The sequence below is a fragment of the Rousettus aegyptiacus genome, unplaced genomic scaffold (assembly GCF_014176215.1).
Source record: "Rousettus aegyptiacus isolate mRouAeg1 unplaced genomic scaffold, mRouAeg1.p scaffold_m13_p_8, whole genome shotgun sequence".
Taxonomy (NCBI): domain Eukaryota; kingdom Metazoa; phylum Chordata; class Mammalia; order Chiroptera; family Pteropodidae; genus Rousettus; species Rousettus aegyptiacus.
In genome coordinates, this window is record NW_023416311.1 from 13,823,353 (window position 1) to 13,850,777 (window position 27,425).

The 27,425-nt window shown below is 38.0% G+C and overlaps 1 protein-coding gene across 2 annotated transcripts in view; it reads left to right on the plus strand.

Moving 5' to 3' along the window:
* Positions 1-27,425, plus strand: part of LOC107521673 (CREB binding protein) — a 120,483-nt gene that overhangs the window by 26,214 nt on the left and 66,844 nt on the right. For both annotated transcript variants that reach the window (XM_036226118.1, XM_016166579.2), the window contains exon 3: positions 25,587-25,763. In XM_036226118.1, coding sequence (XP_036082011.1) covers positions 25,587-25,763 — 177 coding nt within the window. The remainder of the gene's footprint in view (positions 1-25,586; positions 25,764-27,425) is intronic.

Genomic DNA, 27,425 nt, shown 5'->3' on the forward strand with positions numbered 1-27,425 from the left:
GTGGAAGGTAAGCCATATTAGTTTTGTGAGGGCAGTCATCTCTATTGCCTATAGGTATCTCAGAGGCTGATGGTGAAGGAGGGGTGGGGACTGGCAATTTTGAAAGATTGTCACAGTGCAAAATACCTAATAGTGGTGGGCAAATAGTAAAAGCAAGAGACAAGTTCATTTTACGCCATTCTTCTCAGAGCCAAATTGGATTTTAAAATGCACACAGGGAAAAGAAACTTTTAAAATATAGTTTTGTTTTAAAAATTATTACACAGGAAATGCATACTTTCTGTAAAATAATTCAAATAATTAAAAGAGCAGCCTCTAACACCTTATAGATAAGTACTTCTATGCAGATATATTTATCAACACATATCCTTTTTAAATACCAAGTGGAACTAAACTACGGAATCACCTTGCTGTTTTGCCTAACAGCATACACATAACGTATATAGATTTAACAGCATCTTAGTGTGCACAGATTTTTCTTTTTTTCCCACTGATAGCAAAGTATTCCATTATTTGATGCACCAAAGTTTATCTACTCTTCTGATGATGAACATTTGTATTGTTTACAATTTTTCATTGGTACAAACAGTGCTGCAACAATGCTAACTATCCACACAGATGATGAGATAGATTCTGAAAAGTGAGGTTACTGGGTCAAAGACTCTGTTAAAAGTTTTGTTTTTAGAAAGTAATTATTCACCCAATTTAAAAACAACCCCCACCCCTCATACATAGATAGCACTAAGGGTAAGAACCGAAAAGTTAACCTTCCTTAATTCTTGACCTTTGGTTCTCCCAAATTCTCTCACCAGAGGCAACTATTATTTATCTGTCTTGCCAGAGATAGTCTGTGCATGCAGAGGTATAGTGAGGTATGTGCATAGCTATCTCTTTTAAAACATAGAGCAGTATAGTATAACCAATCTGTCCCTCCCTCTCTACCTGTCTCTGTATATAACTCTCCCTCTCCCTCTCTTCTTCTCTCGCTCTCCCTTTCTCTCTCTCTTTCTCTCTGTCTCTCTCTCTGTCTCTCTGTGTGTATGTGTGCATGTGTACACACAAACATCTCTTTCTTGCCATTTAACAATGTAAGTTGGAGGTCATTCCATCTTAGATAGAGCTCTCAGTCCTTCTTACTAGATGTGGTATAGTAGTAGAACCTGATTTTGGTATATCTTAATTTATAGGACTAATGCCCCATTGACTGGACGTTTAGGTTGTTGCTAGTGGTTTGCTGTTATAACAGCTTTGATTTGTATATACATCTTTGTACATCTGAGTGACTGTATCTGCGAGGTAAATTCTTCGGAGTAAAATTTCTGGATTAAAGGATAATTGACATTTTTAATAAGCACCGATATTGCCAAACTCCAAAACATTGTGCAGATTATACCCTCACAAGCAACAGATGAGCCCATGTCCCTCCAGTTCTCACCAAGGCTAATATTTTTACTAATTTGCCAGTCTCTTAGGCAGATTGTGCCTTCCTATAACTTCAGGGGCATATGTATTTGGCTAATGATCATATTCTTTGTTCATTTTTCTGATGCATTGTTTCCTGTTTTTTTCTTGTTGGTTAATCTTAATGTTTATAGTGACCGATTAAGCCTTTTAATAAAGACAAAATTCCCCTCCTGTTTTTATTTACTAAAGTCTGTTTTACTGGGAATATGGCCACATAGATTTACAATGGGATATTTCTTGTGATAGATATGTTTTTACCAAATAGATGTTTTCAATTTTTATAGAAGTAAATTTATCCATCTTTTTCTTTTATGACTTTTGGGTTTTATGTCATGTTTAGAAATGTTTTCTCTATTACAAAATTATTATTTTTTTCCCTTTAGACCTTAGATCTTTAATTTGGGATTTATTTTGGCTTGAGTGAGTTACAGAGATCTAGCTGTATATTTTTTCCCCAAATTGTAGTGGTCCCAGTACCAGTTATTTAAATATTGATAATTAGCTTTTCCCCCCACTAATGTCAAATACAGTTTCGGTATGCTTTATTTAGTTTTCACTTATGTAAGATTTGGGTCTAATTCGGAACTCTTTGGTTTCATTGATTTTTGCTTATCCTAGAAACTTACTATCCTAGCTGTATAAAAATATGTGGTAGAGTTGGTTGCTTTTCATTCTTTTTCAAGAATTCGATATTTTCTTTGCCATTCTTGTAAGTTACTCTTCCAGATATGTAGTTCTCAACCTTGTCTGCACATCAAAATTACTTGGGGAGTTTTAAAAAAAATGCAATGCCTGAACCTCATAATTAAGTAGAAACTCTAGGGTATGACATGAACATTAATAAAGTTTATATAGTTCCACATGATTTTTATGGCAGTTGTTTCAGGTAGACTTTAGGATTGTTTTTCAAATCCTTAAAAAAAAACAAACAAAAAATCACGGGATTTCGTTGGGATTATATTGAATTTTATAAATCATTTAAGGAGGAATTTGACATTGTAGCAGTTTTGTGGCTTCCTGAGTTGTGCTGTGTACATACAAGTTATCTTTTCATGGAGTGTTAAGTTGCTCAGAAGTGTAGGATAGTTTTCTTTATATAGGTAATATACCTTTCTTATTAGGTTTATTTTGGAAGTATTAATGAGTTTATTGTTGCTATTGAGGAGTTCTATTTTATCACCCGACTTTTAATATGGAAAAGATGTTGATGGGTATATGTCACTTAATTTGCCCACTTTATGGTATTCTCTTATTAATTCCAATACTTTTTTCAGGTAATTCTCTTGGGTTTTCCTAGTAGACAGGTTATTTTTTACATTATTGATACTTTCGTCTTCTTGCTGGTATTCCTACCAATGTTTATGCTCTTGGGTATTCCTGTCTTGGATCTGACTTAAATGGAGATATAGCTAGTGTTTTATTATTAAGTATGATGTAATCTTTGGTTTGCATTATTTTAGGGGTATAATCCATTCTTTGTTAGATGTTAGATTTTATCAGATTTCTGTTTGACATCTTTGGTGAATCGTCTATGATTTTTTCTCTTCTGTTTTATGTGACAAATTATTCTACTAGGTTTCCTGATATCAAGTTGAACCATCTCCATAATTGTGAAATTAAAAGTTAACGTGTTCCTGAATTTTTTTTGTTAGTCTTACATTTAGAAATTTTGCTCTCAGCAATCAATATTGAGATTGATACCATAGTGCTTTTTTGTGTTTTGTCAGGTTTCGATATCAGTGTTGTGTAATTTAGAAAGAGTTTAGAAGTCTTTCACATTTTAGCATTTGAATTATCTTTTCCTTGAAGAATTGAGACTTCACCTGTACAACTGCATGGGCCTGAAACTTTTTCCTAGGGAGTGACTTAAGATCTTTTTTGACAACACTCTTGCTATTTTCTATAAATATTGACCCTCTTATACTTTTGGTCTCTAAAGTCAACATATTTTTCTTTTATTTTCAGAGAGAAACTCAAAATATTTAATTCTTTTACTCATTAAAAAAATATAAAGTGGCCACTATGTATAATTTCCTTGTTGCAGATTAAGAAATTAAGGCACACAGAATGGGAAATAGAGGAAAGCTGAATAACTTTCCACAATCACACAGCCAGTAGGTGGCAGAACCAGGATTGGATCTCACACAGTGCTAAGGGTCTCTTAATCACTAACCTGCACAGCCTATTCTTGGGTCAATTCTACCTTAATAGAAATTGTTTTCATCCAGGCTTTAAAAATCATTAACTTAGAGTTGTGCAAAAATTTTCTATTATTTTGGACTTTCTTGATGTGTGTGGTTATTTCTCCTTTCTCATTCCTTAATATAAGCCATTTCAACAACTTGGGAATAATGTTAAAAAGGCATAACATGATTAAAAAAAAAAAGATTTCTCCGTTTTAACAGTAGGAAAACCTGATACGTTGTCCTCCCCCCCCCCCCCTTGGTAGCATATTCTAGTTTTGTACTGAAAACAACTCAAATGCTTATCTTTTAGAAGGAAGGCAAAAAAAGATAACATTTAAGTGAGATTTAGGAGCCATACAAACACTCAGGTTATTCTCTTGGCTACAGGTGTTGAGAGCTGTTGCTCTGCACAGAGAAGGTGGCAGAAGGAAGCCAGAAGCTGGCAGAAAGAAGAAAGTGATGTATCTGAACAGGGAGTCTAGAATCTTTCTAAGGTTGCTAAAAATGTGCTTTTATGGCCTTAGGAGTTCTCTTAGTCTTTTCTTACAAGTAACAAATCTGAAAAGGGACTAAGATAGTTTGTATGGTGAAAAAGCCTTCTTCACAGAAGGTTAGATTAGTGCTTATTTTTTGAAAAGGTTTTTGAAATACTATTCTTTTTTGGAAAGTGGTCAGAAAACAAAGAGCTTGCATTTCCTGGAAGTCTTCCTAAGGGGTAAAGGTTTTGATTTAAATCTAGACGCCCTAGACTCAGTTAACCAACATTTTGTTCAAATAGGATAAAGGAATGATTCTCAGATTTGAGTGTCCAGCAGAATCACTGCAGGCTTGTTAACTCAGAAATCCTGGGTGGCTCCCCAGAGTTCCTGATCCAGCAGGTTTGGGGTTGGCCTGAGAATCTGCATTTCTTGCCAGCTCCCTGGACCCTAGTCGTGCTAGTCAGGGACCACACTCAGAACCTGTTGAAGGAGTGGATTAGCTAGAATATAGTTAGTAAAGAATTAGTAGAGCCAAGTTGGCTATTTAAGGAATGAAAGACTCATCTACTTTCTCTATTTCAGAATGATAATCAAAGATTTTTATATTTAATAACAAGAGAAATAATACTGTACATTTGATTTTTTTTTTTATGTAATGTCATCTTTTCTGATCCTTAAAATAATACAAAGAAAATAAGGAAATTTTATATTAAATCTTAATATTTGGGCCTTTAAAGAAAATCATGATGAAAATAAACGATCAGTCTATAGAATAAACAGACTGAAAGCTTTGAATTAACACAGTGTGCTGTGAGATACATATAGCTCCTGTAGATGTAGATTTTTGGTAGAAATTTAAGTACCGTCTTATCGTGACTAAGGTGATCAGAGTGGTCCTTCAGAACAGGGGTCTCCAGCCCCCACACAGTACTGGTCCATGGCCTGTTAGGAACCAGGCCGCACAGCAGGACATGAACAGCAGCAGTCAAGCTTCATCTGTATTTTCAGCTGCTCCCCAGCGCTAGCCAGCATCAGTGTCTCAGCTCCATGTCAGATTATCAGGCATTAGATTCTCATTGGAGCACTGGTCTCTGGTGCAAAAAAGGTTGGAGATCCCTGCTTTAGAATAAGTGATTCATGATGTGCCAAACTTCCCATGATAATTATCCATGGATTTATTTCTTTTCAGAAATTTTAACTAATGAGATTATATATGATATATAATGAGATAATACATAACTCAATAGTAGTAATAGGAAGAGCAGGAGCAGTAGCCACTTCCACTGCCCAGACCGCCGTCCCCAGATGCAGTACAGCTAAGTGCTTAAAAGTAGAGCTTGGATTCTGGAGTAAACTGCCTCAATTCAAATCTATGCTCCACTCATAATTAGCCCTGGGGAAATTACATAACCATTCTGAGTCTTAGGGATTTTTTTGTCTTTTAAATAAGGATAGTAGGAGTACCTGCCTTTGAGAATCGTGTAGATTAAAAGGGACTGATAATATCTATCTCATAAAATTGTGGTGCTGATTAAATGAGATGGTGTATGTATTACCTGGGTTTACTGAAAAACTTTTTGAGAAGGTTGGTTAGTTAGTAGCTAGGTGCTTTCTTCCATGAAGGATTTGAGATAACCACAAAACATTTGAAGCGATAACAAGACTGCTTTTCTATTGTTTTCAGAAAATATTTTCTAATAATGAAAATAGTTTACGCTTGCTTTACAAAATTTACAAGTTGGAAAATAATACCACATTGCCCATAATTCTATCACCCAGTTCATAGTTGAGGTTAACTTTTTGATATTTTCCCTCTGTCTTTTATCTGTAATTATGTATCTCTGTAAAGTCATAGTTGGAATCATATTTCTTTTTTCCAGTTAACTTTGTAACTGATTTTTTCTGTAACTATTTTATGTAACAAACTGAGTGGATGTTTTGCATAATAGCAACATTGGATACTTTGATAAGTCTCCTTGGTGACTACTTTGAAGAGCAGTACTTGAACCAGTCAGCCTTGTTACTTTCCAACTAGAGGTCAACTATTAGTATCTGGAGTTAAAGAAATACATGTATTGATTTTTAAAATATTTTAATTTTATTTTTGGATATATAATTTACATAGAATGAAATTCACAGTTTTTGTTTATTTGTTTGCACAGATCTTAAGTGTTACCATTTGATGCGTTTGTCAGAACTCATGCTGTGTAACCCACACCCCTATCAAGATACAGAGCATTTTATTACCCCAGAAAGTTTCTTTGTGTTTCTCCTTTTTCTTGTCCTCTCACTGCCTTCCCAGTAATCACTACTAATGTCCCTCACCATGGATGAGTTTTACCTGTTCTCAAACTTCATATAAATGAGATCATACAGTATGTACTTTTTTGCAAGGCTGCTTGTGCTTACAGTGTGTTTTTGAGATTTCATCCATGTTGTTGCCTGAATCAGTTCTTTTTATTGCTAAATAGTATTTTTATTGTGTGAATATACCATGAGTTGTTTATCCAGTCTCCTATTGATGGACACTGATGGTTTCTACTTGGGAGCTATTAAGAATAAAGCTTCTATGAACATTTTTGTGCAAGTCTTTGTGTGGACATATAAATTTCTGTTGGGTAAATAACTAGGAATGGAATTGACTGGATAAGGAAAGGTCCGTTTCTTGACTCCTTAGGTCCAGGACTCATGAGCTATATAGCCCATGAGCCAGACATGGCCTGTGGACTGTTTTTATATGGCCTACAACCTAAGAAACAAATAGAAGAATGAGGGATGGAAACCATAGGTCGCCTGCTAAGACTAAAATATTAACTTAACTGGCCCTTGACAGAAAGTTTGTCACCCCTACTCTAGTCTGTCTCATTGATATATCTTTCTGTTTCTTTAGCCTTATATAGTAAGTATTAAAACCAGGTTGCTTATTAGTTTCTCATTTTTACTTGTTTAGTTTCTAGATTTTGAGTCATTGTTCAACTTGTTTGTTGCTGGTATGGACAAATAGAATTGATTTTTCTGTATTAACATTGTATCCTATAACCTTGCTAAATTTATTTATTAATTCTGTTAGTTATTTGGTAGATGCCTTAGAGTTTTTAGGTCATGATGTCTTTGAATTAAAGACAGTTTTACTTCCTTTATAATCTGTATGCCTTTTATTTTTCTGGCAAAAGTGGTTAGAGCATACATCTCTTGTGTTATTCTTGATCAGTGGAACAAAGTATTCAATTCTTTGTTATTAAGTATGGCGTTAGTTATGAACTTCTAAATATATTCTTCATCAGGTTGAGGAAAGCTCTAGTTTGCTGAGTCTTTTGATTATAAACGATTGCTAAATTTTGTCAGATACTTTTCCCTGCATCCGTTGAGATGATTTTAATTTCCTTTATTCTGTTAATGTAGTGAAGTACATCTTTCTAAATGCTGAACCAACCTTACATTTATGGGTTAATCTCACTTGATTTTAATGTGTTTTCCTTTTTATACATTACTGGATCTGATTTATTGAAATACTGTTCACAATGTGTTCATCTGTATTCATGAGGGATATGGGTCTATATATACTGAAGTGTCCTTATTTAGTTAGTTTCAGTATCAAGAAGATACTGGCTTCATAAAATTACTTGGGAATTGTTCCCTCTTCCCTTCTTTTCCAAAAGTTTGTCTAAGGTTACTGTAATTTATGCTTTAAATACTTGACAAAATTTACCAGTGAAACCATCTGGGTCTGAAATTTTCCTTGTGGGAAGGTTTTAATTGTGATTCAATTAGTTTAATAGGTACAGGCTATTCAAAATTTTCATTTCTTGTGTTAATTTTGGTAATTTGTGTTTCTTCAAGGAATTAATCCATTTCTTCTAAGTTTTTAAATTTATTTGGCATGTAGATGTTGTATCATAGACCCCCTAATTTCCTTTTAATGCCTGTAGAATCTGTAATAATGTCCAGTGCCACCTCTTTCAATCTAGTATTTATGATTTGTGTTCATCTCTTTTGTTTTTCCCTGATCAACCTAGGTAGGGCTTTGTCAACTTTATTGATATTTTTAAGCAACCAACTTTTGGTTTGTCAAATTTCTTTGTTTTCTGTATCATCTATTTTGTCTTTGTTATTTTCTTATATTTACTTTGGATTTTCTTTGCTCTTTCTAGTTTATTGGGATTGGTGTATTTTCCCAGTATCAACATTTGAGCAATACATTTCACTCTAAATGTTGCTGTGTACTTCATCCCATAAATTTTTGTTATGTTTTATTTTTATTTAGTTCAAAATATTTTTATATATTTACTTCATTTCTTTGACTCGTGTTTGAAGTGTGTTACTTAATTTTCAGATATTTGGGAATCTGCCAATACTATTGTTACTGTTTTCTAAATCCATTGTGGTCAGAGAACATTGTATGATTTTTGTCATTTGAAATTTATTGAGACTTGTTTTATGGCCTGGCATGTGGTCTGTCTTGATAAATGTTCTACATATGCTCAAAAAGAGTGTGTTTTGTAAATGTCAGAGTAAGTTGGTTGATAGTGTTCAAATCAGTTACAGCCTTTTTTTGGTCTCTTCAATCAGTTACTGAGAGAGTATTATAATATCCAACTACATTTATAGATTTTTCAAATTTTTTAAAGTCAGAATGAAATTAACTAATTTCATATGTTTTGAAGCCCTTTCATTAGGTGAATATACATTTTGGATTATTATGTCTTCTGATTAATTGAGCATTTTAGCATTCTAAATGTTCCTTTTTATTTCTATTCATATTCTTTGTCGAATCTACTTTGTCTCATTAACCTAGCCACTCCTACTTTCTTATGATTAACATTTGCAAAGTTTGTCTTTTTTACCCTCTTGTCTGTGTCTTTATATTTAAAGTGTATTTCTTTCTATTTGTCACTTCTGTATTTTATTTCTTGCCCTTCTTTTGAACACTAATTCCAGCATCTCTGTCTTCTCTGTTTCATTAGAGGTCATTTAAGAATATGATTCCTGGTTATGGGTTATATTTTTCTGCTTCTTGCATGTTCAGTAATATTGACTGGTGAACATTGTGGATATGTTGTTGAATATTGATTTTGTTGTCTTCCTTTACAGAGTTTGGGTTTTGTTCTGGCAGACATTTGACTCAGATCAGTTTGATCCTTTTAAGGCTTGTTTTAAACGTTCTTAAGGCAGATGCTTAGATGTGGTCGTTTTGTGGGTCTTAGTTCAATTCCTGGGATATTCAGTAAAATCTTGTACCTCTGGCTGGTCAGAATTCCAATCTCCAGCACTGTGCCCCCTATTCCATTCTCTTTAAGCCTCTTAAACTCTTCCCTGGGCCTGCTCTGTTGCATTTTGTTATTAGTTGCCTGTGGTTTCTAGGTCGGGAAGCTTGCCCAGTCCCAGCAACAAATGAATTTAGGGGGGGGGCGGGGAGGGTGGTGAGACTTCTGAAGCTGTGAGCCTGACCCTCAGGCCAGCCACCATGATGGCAAGCGTGGCAGCTTCAGAGATGAGTTGAAGGGACAGGCTTCTCCTTGCGTGGCAAGAGACAGCAGCAGATTATGAGGAAGTTTGGAAACATTGTACATAAACATTAAAGTTACTCTGTAACTACTCAATAGGTGAAAAGTTTGACAGTCAGAAATGAAATATTTTTAGGAACCATTCTCAAACACAGCCAATTATTCTCTCAGACTTCAGTATATATTAGGGCAGTGCTTCCCAAACTGGAGTAACTCACCTGGGGATCTTGTTTAGATGGCAGTGGGTGGGAGTGTTGTGCTTTGTGGGCTTTTCTAACCAGCTCTGGGAGGGGCTAGTGCTGTGGCTGTTCTTTACAGGCTCTTAGGGGATCTCTCCATATTGATGGTATGGGCATACATTAGGGTATATAATGGTGCCTGATGGTGATTGGATGTGTCACACTTTGGAAGTTACCTCTGTTATTCTTTCATTGTTCAGTGTAGAAAGTTGGGAAGTGCCAAACCTAACGTTCTTTATGTAAATGGGTCCAAAACACGACTTCAAGGATCAACTTATGCAAAACGTTTCTTCAGTATTTTAGAAAGAGTTACATTTACTGTAGACAGTAATTTACTGTCCATCTGTCACCAAGTTAAAATACTTAAGAGTTTTTATGTTGATTCTCATGAAATACTTTCAGCATTTTACAGAATTATATGACTATAACATAAAATTTCAGTATGATCCTGTTACAAACAATGATAACAATTACTGTATTTACTCTTCCTGAGTTATAGTAGAAGAAGAACAAGGAAGGAGTGACATTTCTTGGTTGCCCATTGTACTGGGCACTGCTGGGTGCTTTGCAACTTGATTTCACTTTATCTCATGTTTATGATCCTGTGAGGTAGGTACCGTGTCTGTTTTACACATGGAATAAAATATTCTGAGCCACTTCCCTTCCTCCCAAAAAATCACTCAGATGACACCTGTTCCACAGCATGGGGAATATAGTCAGTAATATTGTAATAACTATGTATAGTGCCAAGTGGGTACTAGACTAATTGGGGGGCGGGGATCACTTCATAAATTATATAAATGTCAAATCACAATGCCGTACACCTGAAACTAATATAAAATAGTATGGAATATCAACTATAATTGAAAATAAAGGAAAAAAGTTTTAAAAAGAAACAAATAGAATCATGCAGTCATTAAAAAAAAGATGACACCTATTAGAAAGTGGCAGGCTCTGACTTAACCTGTTCATGCTGACTCCAAAGTCTGTATTTTTTTCTACTACACTATTTTGCCTGTAATATAGGAGAATTCAGAATATGGTGGAAAAGTGCATAATACCTTATTTTCTGCATATGAATCTCATTTAACCCCATCTACAAAATTCGTAGAAAAGATAACTTGAAGAGTGAGTCTAATTTCCTAGGAGTATTTTCATTGTTAGAAAGGATCTACTGCTTACACCTTTCTAGAAACACACCCATGTATACTGTGAACCGTGCTTGTGGTCTGATTGAGCTGTTGCTCTCAATCTGAAGTAGTAATTCAGCCAAGCAGGTTTGCAAGACTCATAAAGGAATCTACATTTCTGGCTAGTGAAAACATGTGTTTACTTCATATGCAGGAGGCCAGCATAATTATAATATCTTTAATGTGATTTCAAAATTATCTTGATGCTTAAATATTTTTTCTACAATACTACTACTACAGCAAAGAAGGGTTTAATTTGTGACTTTTTGGGTTTATTTTCAAAACAAAAGAACAAAGAATGCTATCACCACCTATGTTTCCATTAGTTAGAATTAACACGTTGATATTCGTCAGATTTTCTTCATGGTTTTTTCCCATTTTTAAAGTAGACTTTTTTTAGAACAGTCTTAGATTTACAGAAAAAATAGAAGATAGTACAAGAGGGTTCCTGTGTCTCTCCACACCCCCACAACCCCATCTACACACAGTTTCCCATATTATTAACATCTTAAATATGGTACATTTGTCAACTAATATTGATACATTATTATTAACTGAAATCCATACAGATTTCCTTAATTTTCTCCTAATGTCCTCTCTCTTGTAGAATCCCATCGAGGACACATTACATTTAATTGTTAGGTCTCCTTAGGCGCCTCTTGGCTGTGACATTTTCTTAAACTTCCCTTGTTTTTGATGACCTTGACAGTTCTGAGGAGTACTGGTCAGGTATCTTTAGCATGACCTCTTTTCGGATCTTTCTGATGTTTTGCTCATGATAAGACCAGGGGTTATGAAGTTTTGGAGTTAGGGAAGGAAGATAGATCATGGAGATAGAGTGTCATTTTTATCACATCATATCAAGGATGTGTACTATCAGCATGACATCACTGGTTGATGTTGCCCTTAGTCACCTACCTGGGTGAGGTAGCATCTGTCAGGTGTCTCTACCTCAACATTCCTCCTTCCTGCTTCCACCCTGTATTCTTTGGAAGGAAGTCACTGTGCATGTTCAACACCTAGGAGGTGGGGGTTGTGCTCTACCTCCTGCAGTGGAGTGGCTGCATAATTTATTTGGAATGGTTCTGCATGCGAGACAAGTCTCTTCATAGTTTTTTAAATAACGAAATCCAATTTAACATTAAAAATCTAAGTGTCATACGTGATGACGTCTTTTTAAAGAAACATTATTTAAATAAATACAGATTTGATTCATTTATTTATAACTTCCATGTAATTTTTTAAATTCTTGTAATTTTTCCCTATTACCATTTTTCTCTATTGTGCTTTCTTTTTAATGTGCACATGACACTGAAAGCTTTGCTTCTTACAAGTGGTTCAAATAGTGGATGTGGCTGAATCTCAGGAACAGGAGTTTTGTCTTAGTAATTTTTAAAATAAAGATGTACTGAATCACAAATGGAATTTCCTCCAAGTATCTTTGATCATCTTTGATTTGCTTGGTAAAATACATTCTGCAAAAATTACTTTTATTTTTGGTTGTCTGCTAAGGAAGTGAGCCTCTTTCCCAAATGTTCTCATAAGGCGAGTATCTAGAGTACTCTAAACAGCACCTGGTCAGAGTTGTGAATTGAACGTTGATGATATAGTTATCAGTGGATTGTAATTCCTAGGTCATAGTTCTGTATGTATACATCTGTGCATATTATATATTTTAGGATAAAACTATGGCACGTTGGTTTGTGGCTTTTAAAAAATAGTGCATAATCTAAAGTAACATGTTTGCAGTGGTTGGCTTTGTTATTTACCAAGTAGGAACTTCATGCCCTCAATGAGCTGTATTATTCACTTTATGTTTTTCTGCCAAGAATATGAAGAGTGAACTGGAAAACCAACCATCTTAAATCCTTTTTAGAAGAAGACAAGAGATAGATAATAGTGGGCAATACCAGCTTTAAACATTGTCTTAGAATTATTGATTTTGTAAATTATTACAGTCAGGATGCATGCCTGTTTTCAATATTGTAGAGAATCTATGCTCTTTAGAGAATCCTACTGGTAGAGGTTTTCTGCGCTCTATTTTTGGAAAGAGATCTCAAAGCCACCTCAAGATTGCATAGTGCTTAGTGGTTTTCAGACTGTTTTCCTATGTGCTATTCCATTTCAGCCAGAACCTGGAAGTCTAAGCAGCCCTGTGTGCAGGCATTCAAGGGCGTATGAGCAACCATTCTGATTGATAGGGGTATGGTGGGAAGCCCTGGTTCATAGAGATAAGGGACAGACCAAGGGGAGGGTATGGAGCATGTTTTCTCCCCTGAAAACCTGGCACATTTTGCTTGGAGATTTACTGTGGAACAGGAGACCTAGCCTCCTTGGCAGTCTTAACTCTCGTAGTTGTTGGGGTGTGGCTGCACCTAGGTGTGCTGCAGCTACATGTGGGTTCATCGAAGGAAAGGTGTGCAGAAGTGGAAATGGCCTGAAGACGGGAGGCTGTGACTCAGATCAAGTCTGTTTGGATCTGTTTGGAGAGAGTATAACAGCTTTCGTTCCTGTTAATGTTGTGAATGATGCTCTTCCGAGAGAGTGCTTGCTTTTAAAGAGTGATCAGCTGCATTAACAACCAGCTTACTTCTGCTCTTTCCAGTCTTGATGTTTATTTCGATCACTAGCTAAGATCTGTCAACTCCCAGCCAGACAGCTGATCATCGAGTCCTATTGTTGTGGATATTCGAGTAGAGATACAGTTTGAAACTGCAAGAATAACTTCTCTAGGCCTGTTGGGTACCCAAGCCCCTTTCTGATATGTCTTGCCATATTCTCATTCACAGGGAAGATGCAGAACAGCAGCTACTGCAGTGAATATTACTGTTAGTGGTTAGCCTGACTTTCCAGGCCCAGCTGAGGTTCGACCACTTGAACCCTGTTGCTGTCCATCTCTGGCCCCTCCTTTCCCAGGCCAGGAATCCTCTCTCCCTTTTCAAATTCCATTTATCAGTTGATGTCAGTGCCACCTACAGACAGTGCACGTCAAGTTTTCTTGTAGATTGTGTCTCTTACCTTGAGCTTGGGAAGATTTGGCCCTGAGTACTTTGTGCCTCCACCACCCCATGATATTCCTCTCCTAGATGATGTTTAATAGACATCACCCTCATGGTTGATAAGCATGTATATTGTCACAGCCTTTCCAACTTCCACTATTCCAAAGATAAGAGCATCATTGCTAAGAACTGAGAGAGAGCTAGGAGGCAGATAGGCTTTAGGGAGAGTTAGGCCTATAAAATAGCTGTTAGATCATCTCCTTTCTGGGAAGGGTCTATCCTTACATAGGTACTTTCCAGTTATAAATGCACCTTGTTATCTGGGAGCTAAACACATTCTGGTAATTCCTTCCAATCTCTTGCCTCTCGTTCTCCAAAACTTAGGTACCAAATAGATTTGGATGAAATGATATCCTTTGCTGCCTGAACTATGAACCAGAGCAGAAAGCAGGATAATTGTGCCTTTATTATACCAAGAGTCAGCCATGCGATTTCCAAGTCGATAAACATAAGCTATTAGAAGAGAACATACAGCTTTTTATATTCCGATTGGTGGTTGACTGCATCTGTTTCTCTTTTCCCTCCTTCCAGCCTTCTTTGTAAACAGTGGCGGTAGATGTCTAAGTGGCTGAGCCTCGTTTAGGCTTTTTTTCTGGTCACATGTATAATACATTAGAGCAAAGTTTTATAACTCATAGCCATGTTATAACCAGGGTGAATTTGATTTAAATTACCACCCCAAAGTAATCTCTGGCAGTCATAATCAGTTTAATCTACCTAGTTTTGTTTAGTGAGAGCTTAAATTAATATTTTAAGTACAGTTGTGCTGCCAGTGGGTCATCCTGTCATGGGCAGTCATAATGTTTGAGTAGAGAATGGTTTAAAAAAAAAAACTTTTCCTCCTTACGATAAAGTAATGCATTGTATAGAGAATTCAAATAATATGGAAAATATAAAAAAGAAAATAATCACCTGTAAAACCCTGTAGTTATTGCTATTAAATATTTTGGTATTCCCTCTGCTGTATATATGTGTATATACACACACCTATGCACATGCACACATGTGTCAGTTGTGGGGATTATACATTTTGTATCCCTGTAAGAAAAGACAATTTTCTCGTTATTAATGAGTGACTTTTTATAGTAAAAGAACTTTTATTTTTAACACCTCTACCACTGCCTTATGTCGGTGTCATAACTTTCCTGTTCCAGGTGCTTTCACCTTTATCTTTCAGAACAAGGTGCAGAATGTATCAAATATTAAGGTAGCTCTGGACAGCCTCTAAGTCTTCTTCCTGTTCCATCTCCTCACCAGTGTGGATGACTGAGAACATTTTACTGCACCAACTATATTTTTGTTAGAACTTACACGTCTTAGTTTTTGGTTAGGTATAAAAAGCCACATGTGGTCAAAACACTGCTATGTTTTCGAGTGTTTGACAGATTGAGCTTTATGGCATTTAATAAGCTGGACAGGACCTTCCTTCATTCCCTCTAGTTCTCTTCTTGAAGCTAGGAGGTTGTCAGGGGGAAGCTTTGAATTTGTATCTTCACACCTGCTTCCTGGGACTCATCGCTACATGCTGGTCCTCCTGCCCCAGCAGTGAAGCTGACAGCTTGTATGTTTTTAAGTACTGGTTCAGTTTTTCGACTGCATTATAGAGGAGGAACAAAATTCTCTGAAATGTCAACTTTTCTTCTTTAAATTTTGCTAGAAATAATCATAGTCTCTCTTCCCTAAAACCTTTGCATGTTCATTCCCATCTTCACCTCTCCTTTCCCTGAATTCCTGTATTACCTGTGTGGGTTTTACCTTGTTTCTCTATTGCCTCCTCTGTGCTCTGTTTCGTCACTGTCACAGTGGATGGTAAATCCATGAAGGAGGAACAGGAGAGCAGAGGGTTTGGGGTAAAGGCTTATTAGTTCATTGAATGACTTATTTTTAAAGCTCAGATCTCTAGTCCATTGTGCCATAGCTGAGCTACAATGTAAATTAAAATTTGTCTTTATAAAAATTTACTCCTTATAAAATAAAATTTCTTCTTTTTTTGGTCTTTTCCCATTTCCTCTCCTATTTTTTTTATCATTTCCTCTTTCTTCTACTTTCTCCATGGCCACTGTGGGCTTGCCTTGGCTTTGCTTGAAAGGAGTACTCAATCCTAAAGAGGCTGCTTTTCTACCTAAAAAGATAATAGGACTTGGAAAAATTAGGGGAAGTAATTGATTTAAGTTTTATCTCTGTCACCGTGGATTATTCTGCCTTGGCTTAGTGGTACTGTCTGTAACATATTCTGGGAAGTGGTGTGGAGGGTGCAAAGCTGTGGAAAGCCTGGGTCCTGTTCATTGTGGGTGGCCGGGAGTACCCTACAAAATCCTTGGTCTCCTGGACAGGCCACTGGCCACCCCACAGGAAACATGGCCTTGGTGCGGTCCTCCTGGTCCAGGGGCTGGCGCTTGCCTGAGCAGACTCTATGAGTCCCCAGTTGTCACTCATTGCAAATAACTGGACCTTGCAAGAGTACGGATCTCATGCAATTCAAGTACTACTTGTTTAAAAAATCAAAAACTTGATTGGATGTTAGGATCAGAAGGAACTTTAAAGATCACCTAGTGGTCATCTAAATGCTTCACGTTTTATATCTGAGAACTAAGACTTACAAGGAAAAGAGGTTTGTCCCAGTCACACATCTGATTAGTGGTAGAACCCAGATTGCAAACACTCTTGACCTTGACCCTATGCTTTTGCTTGTGAATTATTGCAGACTGCAGCCTGGAGAGCTGATGTATCTAACCTTTGTGAGCCACCCAGGTATGCCAACAATGTTAGGGTACAGATTTTGTTACTGGAAGTTTCTAGAGCAATTGGATGAATACAGATGAGGCCCTACGCCTGAGGCTGAGGCAGTGATCTGCTCTCCTATCACTTTCCCATAAGGAGTTTCCACACTACTTTTTAAGTCACATTCTAGTCACATGGCATCCAAATGGAATACTATGAGAGTTGCTGAGTACTTTTACCCATCTCCCTGTTCTGATTTATCAGTTTAAGGAAAGTGTGCAGACTTGGGAGCTGTGTATTTCCCTGAACTCTTTAAAAGTTGGTGTCATTGTAGGAGCTGAGTCCAGTGAGAAGCGCTCAGGGTCTCCACCCCAGGTCTCTTAACTCCAGGTGACTCTGGATGGCCAAGCAATGTTTTTGGAATTATAATCTGTTGCCTATTTCAACTTACACTTTATTTGCCAAGTTGAGGTACTGGAAGGATTCCAAGAGCAAGTGGGTGATAGCAGACAACTGAATATAGCCACGTCTTTCCATGAAAACTGTTTTCTTGGCTTTCTTTCAACAATGGTAGGTTGCCAAGAGAAAACGCTTTTGGCTTTACAAATGATATGGCCATACTCTGGGTTAGTTCTGGTTCTTTATGTCATTGAAAAGAATGAGTACTTCTGGCTCTTAAATTATTTGGCAAATTTTTCTTGTGGTGTAATAAATTCCATTTTTACATACCTTTTATGAATTTGTGGTTTTACATGTATACCAACGTATGAAGAAAGATGCCAAAACTTCAGGTTAATAAACATGTCGGGTTAGGTTAGAGCCACATAAAGTGGAGCATTTTTTGCTATGTCATGGCCCACTTAGAAGTGGGAGTAGCTACAATTTCTTTTTTGTGAGAATGTACTTTCTTGTTCGATTCCTCTGTTTTGATTTAAATTTCAACCCAAGAAATTTTGATCATATCTTGTTACTGCTTATTATATATTTTAAGTTTGAAATGAACATTCTGAATATTGTTTTTTAAAGCTGGAAAACAATCTAGAGTGAATATTTGGAAATGTTTGTGATCTGGTAGGACAATTTGAAAATAATTGTTTATTAAAAGTATTTCTACAACTAATAAGTGTACAAGATTGTTTTCATTACAAGTTTATTTCATGTACCTCTGAAAATGTCTCATAATCAAATGCCAGTAATTCCAGCTGGCTTTTACCTCTGATCCAACCAATTCGAACCACTCCTCAGGATCCCATGGCCTCCATTTTTTTTTTTTTTTACCTTAAGCATATTTAATGAAAAAAAAAATACATCTAGTGTAAAATGATTCTTCCCAAAGCCAAATAATAAATACCAGCCAACACCTTTAGCACTTACAGTATGTCGGTTATTCTTGGTGTTTCACGTATGTCAAGTTGTTTAATTCTCACACAACCCCCAGAGGAGGCACTATTATCTCCTTTTTACAGATAATAAAACCAAGGCATAGAGAGGTTTAAATTGTCCAAGATCACATAGCAAGTGGTGGAGCCACCCTCAGACCAGGTGAATAACCCTAGAGTCCATATGTTTAACCACAGCACTTACTGCTCTCTGAATGAAATAATATTGTGGCTGAGTTCCAGTAAAATTTTCGTTTTGTTTTTTCCAAAACAGTTGTTAATGCCTGGTTTTTGTGGACTGAGTTTATTTCTGTCCACCTTTGTCAACCGCTGTGCATGTGCAAGTCAGGGTATGCCTGGAGGGGTCGTGGTTCTGCTTCATAAGGGTGTGACAAGCCTCATGGCACGGGGCAGTGCCTCTGTACTGGGGACAGGAAAGCATCATGGGGAGTTCTCCAACTGATTTGCTGTGTTCCTAAGGTTTCTGGGATACCCTTTCCCTATCCGCAGAGTGATATGTTTTAAACAAACGATCTTTGAGGCCGTTCCAGCTTACAGTTCTGCCCTGCACATTTGTCTGTACTAAGCTTATTGCCGAAGGTCATATTTTGTTTCCTTTCTATATATTTTCTGACCAGCATCAGTACCACCTCTCTCCCTCAACAGTATTTCCTCTGATCACTCTGCTGTGTGCTGTGGTTTTTAAGTGTATATCAAGGTGTGAGGAAAACTGAAGAATTCAGCTTTTGAAAAAAAAAACAATATTTTTAGCGGTCTCATTGAAACCACATCAAACTCAGCATTTGTTGCTGCTTAAAGTATTTTTGAGGGCCTGGCTGACTCTTACGTGAAATCATAAAGTGATGGCATGTTTCTGGCTGTCCGCCAGTCCTGTACATCCTTCCTTTTCCCTTCTGTTCTAGATATTCTTTGGTCACACAGTGTGTCCCCATCAGGCTTTTAGTTCATAAATGGTTATGATCTGACCCTTCTCTTGAGTATTTCCAAGAGATTTTTTGGAGGTAATATCAAGGAGAGTTCATTTGTGAGGGTGGTTGTTTACATGAGTGGTTAACATCTTTGATAGGATACTGCTGGGAAAGGGCTTTATGTGAGATCTGGGGAGAATTTGCCCTTCCTCAAGAGTTGCGAGGGGCTGGGGGGTAGTTTCTTAGGACCCTCTTTGAAAATCTTTTCGAAATACCACACAAAATTTGGACAGGTGTGACCACTCTCCACCCACCCTATCCCCTACACACACACACACACACACACACACACACACACCCCACCCCCACCCCACCCCCCCCACCCACCCACCACCCCACCCACCACAAACTGCCCAGACAGTCCTTGGCTCACGCCTTATCCCAAGGGAGTTTGGGTTGCTGATAATGGAAGAGGATTTACAACCTATGGTGGTCCTAACTGCAAAGCAAGCATTTTTTTGTCCTCTTCCTACAAAGGAGCAAGAAAATGGATACTTGCCTTGCTACTATTGTAGAAAACTATTCTGGGAGAAACAATTTTGATGATCCATTCTATACCCTTTCAGTTTGGTCTAAACCTTTTAATATAAGTGTTATTTCTCCTTAGACCCTAATTAGTCCTTTGGTTTTCAGTTTGTCGCCTTATTTGATGAGATGAGTTTGGTGAGTAGTAGAGATATTCTCCAGGTTAGTGTAGTGGATAAAATCATCCTGTTCTTTGGGAGCCCAGGGCTTGTTTTCTTCTTAATATATTGATAGTTGTCATATCATGACACAAGTAGAAAATGAAAATATTTGTTCCATATACAGAGGTCAGCAAAGGAGGTGACCACTAAAGCTGATGGATAAGTATTTCAGCACACCTATTGGAAAGCTCTGGGTTGGGTCATAGCTGGGACCTTGTACCAGAGCCAAGGGTTTGCTGGCTTAGTGGATGTAGCACAGACTTGTTTTATAGCCAGACCAGATTCCCTATATACTCTGATAGGACACAAATCTGTCATCATCCTTTAAAACCAACTCTGAGGGCATATTACATTCAGTCTTTCAGCATGGGCAAGTGGACTGCCTGTCCACCCCAACGAGTAGCTAAAATCCTCATGGCAGACATTTAGAAAATAGAAAGGAGACTGTTACTGCTGCTGCTTCTAGTTCCCCCTCCAGCTGATGGTGACCTTCATTTGTGCCTGGCTTTGTGACTGGCGCAGAGTTCTTTGATTGCCTGTGCCCTCAGGGCCAGCATAGGGGGTTTTGTTGTTCAAGGGGCTGCCTGATAAGTAGTCTCTTAGAGTGTTTGTTTATTTGATTCCTTCCCCAAATACTAATTAAGCACTCACTATGTTCTGGGGCCTGAAGACACAGAGGAGACATATGTTCAGGAAGGCAAATTTTATCCTGGTTTTGTGTACAAGACAGATTCAGGATAAATTGTCTTATAAGTATTATGACAGACAATGCCATATGGTTGTGTAGTTTTTTTGTACTTTCCATGGCATATCTATAGTACTTGTCTTTCAGAGTAGAAAGGGAAGCATCTTCTACCCTGTCTCTCTTGTGTGGATAGTTGTTACTCACCTACTTGCCAGACAGCTCTCAACTTCAGCAGTTTTGGACTGATGGACCAGGTATCGTCTCTAGAATTTGCTCCAGACATTATCTTTGTTTTGGTCATAAAGGCTAATAATGTTGGCCTTGTTCACATTTTTAAAAAACTAAACTGTAAAGAGTTTTTCCTCATGGGATCTTAGGCTTTAGTGTCATACTAATGCAAATACTTCATCTTCATCCTTAGCAGAGGGGTGAGCAGGCCTCCAGATCTGAAACTGCTATTTTTTCCTTTCTTATCTAGTTTGTTCTTTTCTTGTATATAGGTAATGTCTTTATTCTTTTGTTAAAGTAATAGATACAGACAAAGAAGATTCTCAAACATTTGATTTATATACTTGGTTACAATAATGCTTTTTCATGGGAAAACGTGATAGACCTATAAGGCATTCTTTAATTTAGATTTCATTATAGGAGAGCTTGCCTTTGTTAGGAACTTAATATAATTAACTTTTTTCCCCTGTTTTTTGAGACTAAACTTGAATTAAATACTTAAAGGGGCTGTGGAAGAATAGAGTAAAAGGAAAATTTAACATGTGTGGGTTATTACTGAATAAAGCAGAATGTAAATATTCATTCCCATGGGCTTTAATTTAGTCATAAAAATTATATAAATTTATATAAATTTTTACTATCAACTTAACAGTTGCTTATTTCTGCTGTTCTACTTTTTAAATTGTTTTGAGAAAGGTACATAGTGGCTCTCAAGCAGCCTTAAACCAAATCCTGATAAACTTCAGTTGAAAATAAAAGCCAGGTTTACTAAATTGATATCAAATAACTGTCAAGAAATTAAAAGAAATATGTAGATTTTTATTAATTGAAATTAGACATCTTGATTTGACTATTTTGTTGGAGCATTGATGCTAAAAATCTGTGTGTTAGCCTAGACTTGGGAATGTCTGATCTGATCAAAGGACAACAGTAGTAGAATAGAAGTCTTTAGAAGCTATTGGCTTTTACCCGAACTTTATTCTAGGACTGGAGAACAGCCTTTGGTTCTACCAGTGTTTGCCAGGAGATGGTTTGGGACTTGGGAATCGGGAGCGGGGTGGTTGCCCTACTTGGGAGCTGGGTAGCAGTGGCCTATTGGAAGACTGACTGTCCTTTGGTCTCCTTCCTGTTAACTCCCGTTAAGGAAAGCTGAGGTTGGCCCTCGACTGAGAGACCTGAGCCCTGACCATAGAGCCTGAGCTCACACAGGTAGCCCGGACTTGCCTTTATTCATCTCTGAGGTGTGTGTGTTATCATAGGCTCAGGAGGGGAATGTTTCCTACTTTTTAAATGTATAGTCAGTCCACTGCGAGCTGGATATTCCTTGTTCCTTCCCTGCTGTCTGTGATCTTTGACTTTCCCTTGCTTGGTTCTTTCCTCGTGAGGATCAAGACCCTGTTGATATATTTCCTTCACTATTGGATGATCAAAAAGGAAAGGCTAAGAAAAATTTCCTGATGAAACCAGAGTGCTCTAAAACCTCCATAACACTTTGATTCAGCCAATTAGAAAATGCTTTTTGCCCCATAGGCTCACCAGGCAAGTAGTACCCAGTGTACTAGACAGACCACACACCCACTGTATTTTCACTGTGGCAGGGTGATCATAAGAATGTTGTCAAAAATATTTGCAGTGTTTTAAGGAAAATTTGAGATCTTGCTCCCCGGCATATGTTGTCAGTTTGGCTTAAATCTCATAAAAGTTCTCTACAAAAAAAAAAAGTGTGTGTGTGTGTGTGTGTGTGTGTGTGTGTGTACAGTGTTTTAGAAATAGGTTTTTTGAATCATGCTGAGACCCACAAGGACCCCTTTGGGAGTTCTTTGGTCTCTTGGTATTTATTTTCCTCTCCGCACAAAAGGGGCAACTATCTTGGACTGTTGGTGTGACTGGAAGGACAAGTTATCTCTCCTTCCCCACCCCCATCCCAGTTGCCATCCACTTGGGTTTGTTGATGCTAGAAACTTCCAGAGTGACCTGGATTTTCAAATTGGTGGTTGTAAGGAGTGAGCTACATGACAAGTAGGAAAATTGTCTATACAGAATCAGGCTTGGCTCACAGCAGGAGCAGGGTAAATATAGGTATCCCCTGCTCTTTGTTCACATTATGCCACTTCACTTTTCTGAAAGACCTATGTTAGTACCTGTTTTGTTACTGGAGAAAATATGAAGAGGATTTTCACATCTATGAAAATGTGTGAAAAGTGAAAACAGTATTCAGAGTTTGTTCTGCATCAAACATGATAGAGGCAGTGCACACCCCGAGCCACAAGAGTGGTCCTACCAAGCTCCTTTCCCAGGAACCACCCTCCACATCTCAACATCAAGCTGCTGTTGCTTTGAACTGTGTCTGAGCATTCAGGCTTTCTCTTGATTTATGTTGTTCATCCATTAGCAAGATGTATCCTAAAGTCAGAAAAGCCTAAGAAAGCTCATGAGGGTGTTACGTGTACTGTAAAACTGGATGTAATTAAACATTTTGATCATGGTGAATGAAATAAACATTTTGTGTGCATTGACCTTGCCTGCATCCACCATTCATACTATTATTTACACACATGCAGAGAGTGAGAATCTTGAAAGCTGCTGAAATTACTGCTGATTCTGCAAGTAGAAAGGTGTTCTGTTTTAGTGGGCATCCCGTAATGGATAAAATGGAAAGTCTGTTGCTTGAGTGGATTAGTGGGTGTGCAAAGCGTGGTGTGTATTTATCATATTCCCGCTTTTATTATATGTTAGTGTTATTTTAGGTTTTATATGTTATTTGGTATGATTTGGTAGGTTATTGGGGGGGGTGGTTGGGAACATGTGAAATAATTTCCATATAAGTTAATGGTAATTTCTGCTTTGCTCTATACCATTTTGGCTTATGAAAGGTTTCATAGGAACACTTTACTTTCATATAGCAGGGTGTGGGGGCGCCTGGCTAACTGCAAGGATGGATTCAAGGAGGGGTGAATGGATGCATGTGTCTTCTGAATATGCTGTCCTAGTAGATTTAAAATGAAATTGAAGAAATGGAAATTGTAACTCCATTTTTCCCCCCAAATTCTTGGGCTTCTATCTAAAAAAATTGTTGCAGCAGTTTGATTTTATGCAGTAAAACAAATCCTGAGAGAAGTACTTGTTACAGAGAGTTAATTTAGTGTAATACTTTCTGACAATATAAATTTTTGCTTCAGATCTGAGATTCAGATAACACCTGAAAACCTAGTTGAGAATCAGAAATGCTCTTTATATTAAAAAGTTTACTGAGCTACCAGTATCTCACCTTGATTAAGTCATCAGAACTCAAAGTTGAAACTAGTGGGCTTTTTGAAAGAATTTCAGTCGAATTTGAATTTCAGTTGAATTTAAATTTGTTTTCATTTACTCAAAGCAATTAGAGCAAAAGTGGCAACTAGAATATGTTCACTTTCAAAAGGTGAGGGCTACATGTGGAAACCACCTGTACATATGAAAATGCACAGATCTTTTTGGTTACACTAGTTTGGTTTTATTGGTGTTTTTATACAAATATTTCAGCAGAAAAGGGTCAGTTGTGTAGAGGGTTGATTTGTTTGCAACCTAAAATTTTAGAGCTGAAAGAAATAATGCAGTTTGTCATGTTCAAGACACAAGTGAAGTTTGAAGCTTATAGAAGGAATGTTAAATTATCCCTGGTGGATGGACTGGAGCGGCAGTCACAATATAAGGCTGGTCGAAAGAAACAAGCCACAATTTCTTGAATGGGAATGCCTTCCCTTAGGAAGTCTTCCCTCGGGGAATCCCTTCCTCCCAGTTTCCTAACATCAGACACACCAAGACACCAGAAAAATAGAGTAAGCAGATGGGATGTTACAACTTCGTGAAAGAGTAAAGGCAGACCATGAGAAAATCCAGCTTCTTAATGATTAGTCTTTGTTCTTCCCAAGGGGGCAGGTGAGCATCAGGATATCAATTTAAGGGTTCCCAAATTGACTCCTGTGGCAATCAGACTTGAGGTGTTCCTAGGGAATCCAGCTAGGTCTGTGGACCGGAGGAGAATTAAGTGGTTGGTTGCAGGTCCTTGCAGAGTCGTAGGTGGGGATTCCTCCTTCCTTTCCTTGCCTTTATCCTTTTTATTTTATTTCACTAGTTTAAAAAAAAAACTTATGGAAAATTTCAAAGGTTTGTAGTATTAGGATAATATAACAACTCCCCATGTGCATACCTGTCATTTGTAATCTAGGCCTCTTGTTGCTACCTCTTTTGTCATTAGGTTATTTTAAAGCATATCCCAGACATAACGCTGCTTTACAGTACTTCTACTATGCATTTTGATCTAATAGAAACTTAGTTTAAATCTGATGGGGAAACCTAAAAGAAACTAATTACTTATTGAGTAATTCAGGATTAAGCTGAAGGAACTCTTTGTCAGTGATTCTGGAAGGTTTCATTTTCCAAATGATTATCATAATGTGTTGGTCCCACTATTGAGGTCGGAGAAGTGGGTGAGGAATATGGCTGAGAGAAAGGGTGGGAAAGCACTGGCTCTTGGGGTGATGTTTAGGACGAGGGAACAGGTGTAGTTGTTGCAGGCAGCTTCGTTAGTCTTCTGCCTTAAGGTGTAGCTGTTTGAGCAAGTTGCTCTGTTCATAATCCTGTGAATCCTGAGAATGAGCCTTTAATTTATAATTGATATGAAAGCTTTCACAGGAAATAACATCTTTTGCTTCAGTGGGTCAAAGTGAGTGTTTCTAAGACACTTCCTTTTATATGTGATTGTCCTGACAGCTGATGTTGCCTCTTTTTGTTTCAGATGGGAATGACTGGTAACACAAGTCCCTTTGGACAACCCTTTAGTCAAACTGGAGGGCAGCCAATGGGAGCCCCCGGAGTGAACCCTCAGTTACCCAGCAAACAGAACGTGGTCACTAGTTTGCCTCCCTTCCCTGCAGACATCAAGAATGCTTCAGTTACCAACGTGCCAAACATGGTAAGTTGCCCTTGACTCTCAGAGCTGTGGGTGGTTTGCTGTGTGAATTTTATCATGCTGACAGTGAAGATCTGCAACTAAAAGTACGTCATAGATGGTAGGAAAATAACCCCTATTTCTTATGAGTAGATCTCTCTCATAAGATGTAAAGCGAGTTTACATTTTCTGTGATGAGCTGGAAATCAAAAGGCTAGGTAGAGATGATTCAGTCAGTTCTCCCAGGCTCCTCTTGTGGAGGAAGAAGGTTTATGACTGTGAATCATTTTACCTTTCTCTCCAGAGTCATAGTTAATTCAGTAGTAGCACCAAGAGAATCCAAGAGACAGGCTTTTCTCACACTTTCTGTTAGTGGTTGAGGCTGTCAGGAGAAGCCCACTGATTTGTGTTACTGTCAAGCAAAGGACGTTCATCTTCCAAGGACTGTATCTTGTCTATGAGACATAGGTGTCACTTCTGACTTGATAGTTTCATATGTCTTCATTCTCCCTGAGATTTCTCACCTGTGAAATAGGAATTATCTTTGTAACTTCTCGCCCTAACTAACCAAGATATTAGTGGAAAAACAACCCCTTTCGCACCTCAAAGTAGAAACTCTTAATTCCAGACAAGGGGAGGTGTGTTCTCTTGTCAGAACTCACTATGCTTACATAGCTGCTGAATATCTGTTGTGCCTTTGGTGGAGTGTCAAGGCCGGAAACAGCCAACTCTCTTCTTCCCTGGGCCTGATGCCGGTAACCTGACCTTCTAGGATTTTCCTGTTCTAGCCATATACATCCAGAACCTGAAATAAATCCCACTGCTCCCTTAGCTCAGGCGCTCTGAGCTCTGAAGGTAGCAGGCTGACATTTGGCACCCACACTTCCTTGATCTTGCCTGCCTTTCCTTTTCCAGTCCTCACTGGGAGGGCAGTAGCATTGACTCCAGTGCTAATGATCATCACTGGCGATCATTACCTGAGCTTGCTCTGTGTGACCTTAGGCACATTTTAGCTTCAGAGTAAGAACTTTTACTTTTTCACAGTTGTCCTAGGAAACCCTCACTTAACATTTTCCTTCTTTTCTCTTTTTAAATCTTCTCCAGCCCTATTTCCCAATCCTTTCTCCTTTACCTACAACTCAGCGGCAGAATCCCTTTGTTCTGGGTTCCCCTGCCTGCCTGTGCTGCTCCAGGGAACTGGATTCCTGGGAGTGAGGTACTTTTTTGGGCAGGTTCAGACTTGACTGGAAAGAGGGTTCTGGTTCCCTTCACCTGTGCAAGGGCTTGTGGGAACAGTGGGGATGACCCTTGGCCTGGAGTAGGGCTTCTTTCCCCTTCAGCACTGATTGATATTTGGGGCTGGATGATTCTCTGTGGTGGGGGCCAGTCTTGTGTATTGTGGGATATTCAACAACATCCCTGGCTTCTACCCACTAGATGGTCATAGCATTCCTTCTTCCCTTCCTCCCTCCCCAGACTTGTTTCCAGTTGAGCACTCCCACTCTGGGAAATAGGCAATAGCAACAGCATCTCATCCTTCTGTCTGTCTTATGACATTTAACAGGAATAAAATCAGTTCTTTAACTCCCTGTCTTTCTTGTCCTCTCTCTTTATCCACCCATCCCCCCTCAGCCATATCAGGATATCATGTTAAACTGAGGAAGTATTCTGTGGCAGCTGCACTGT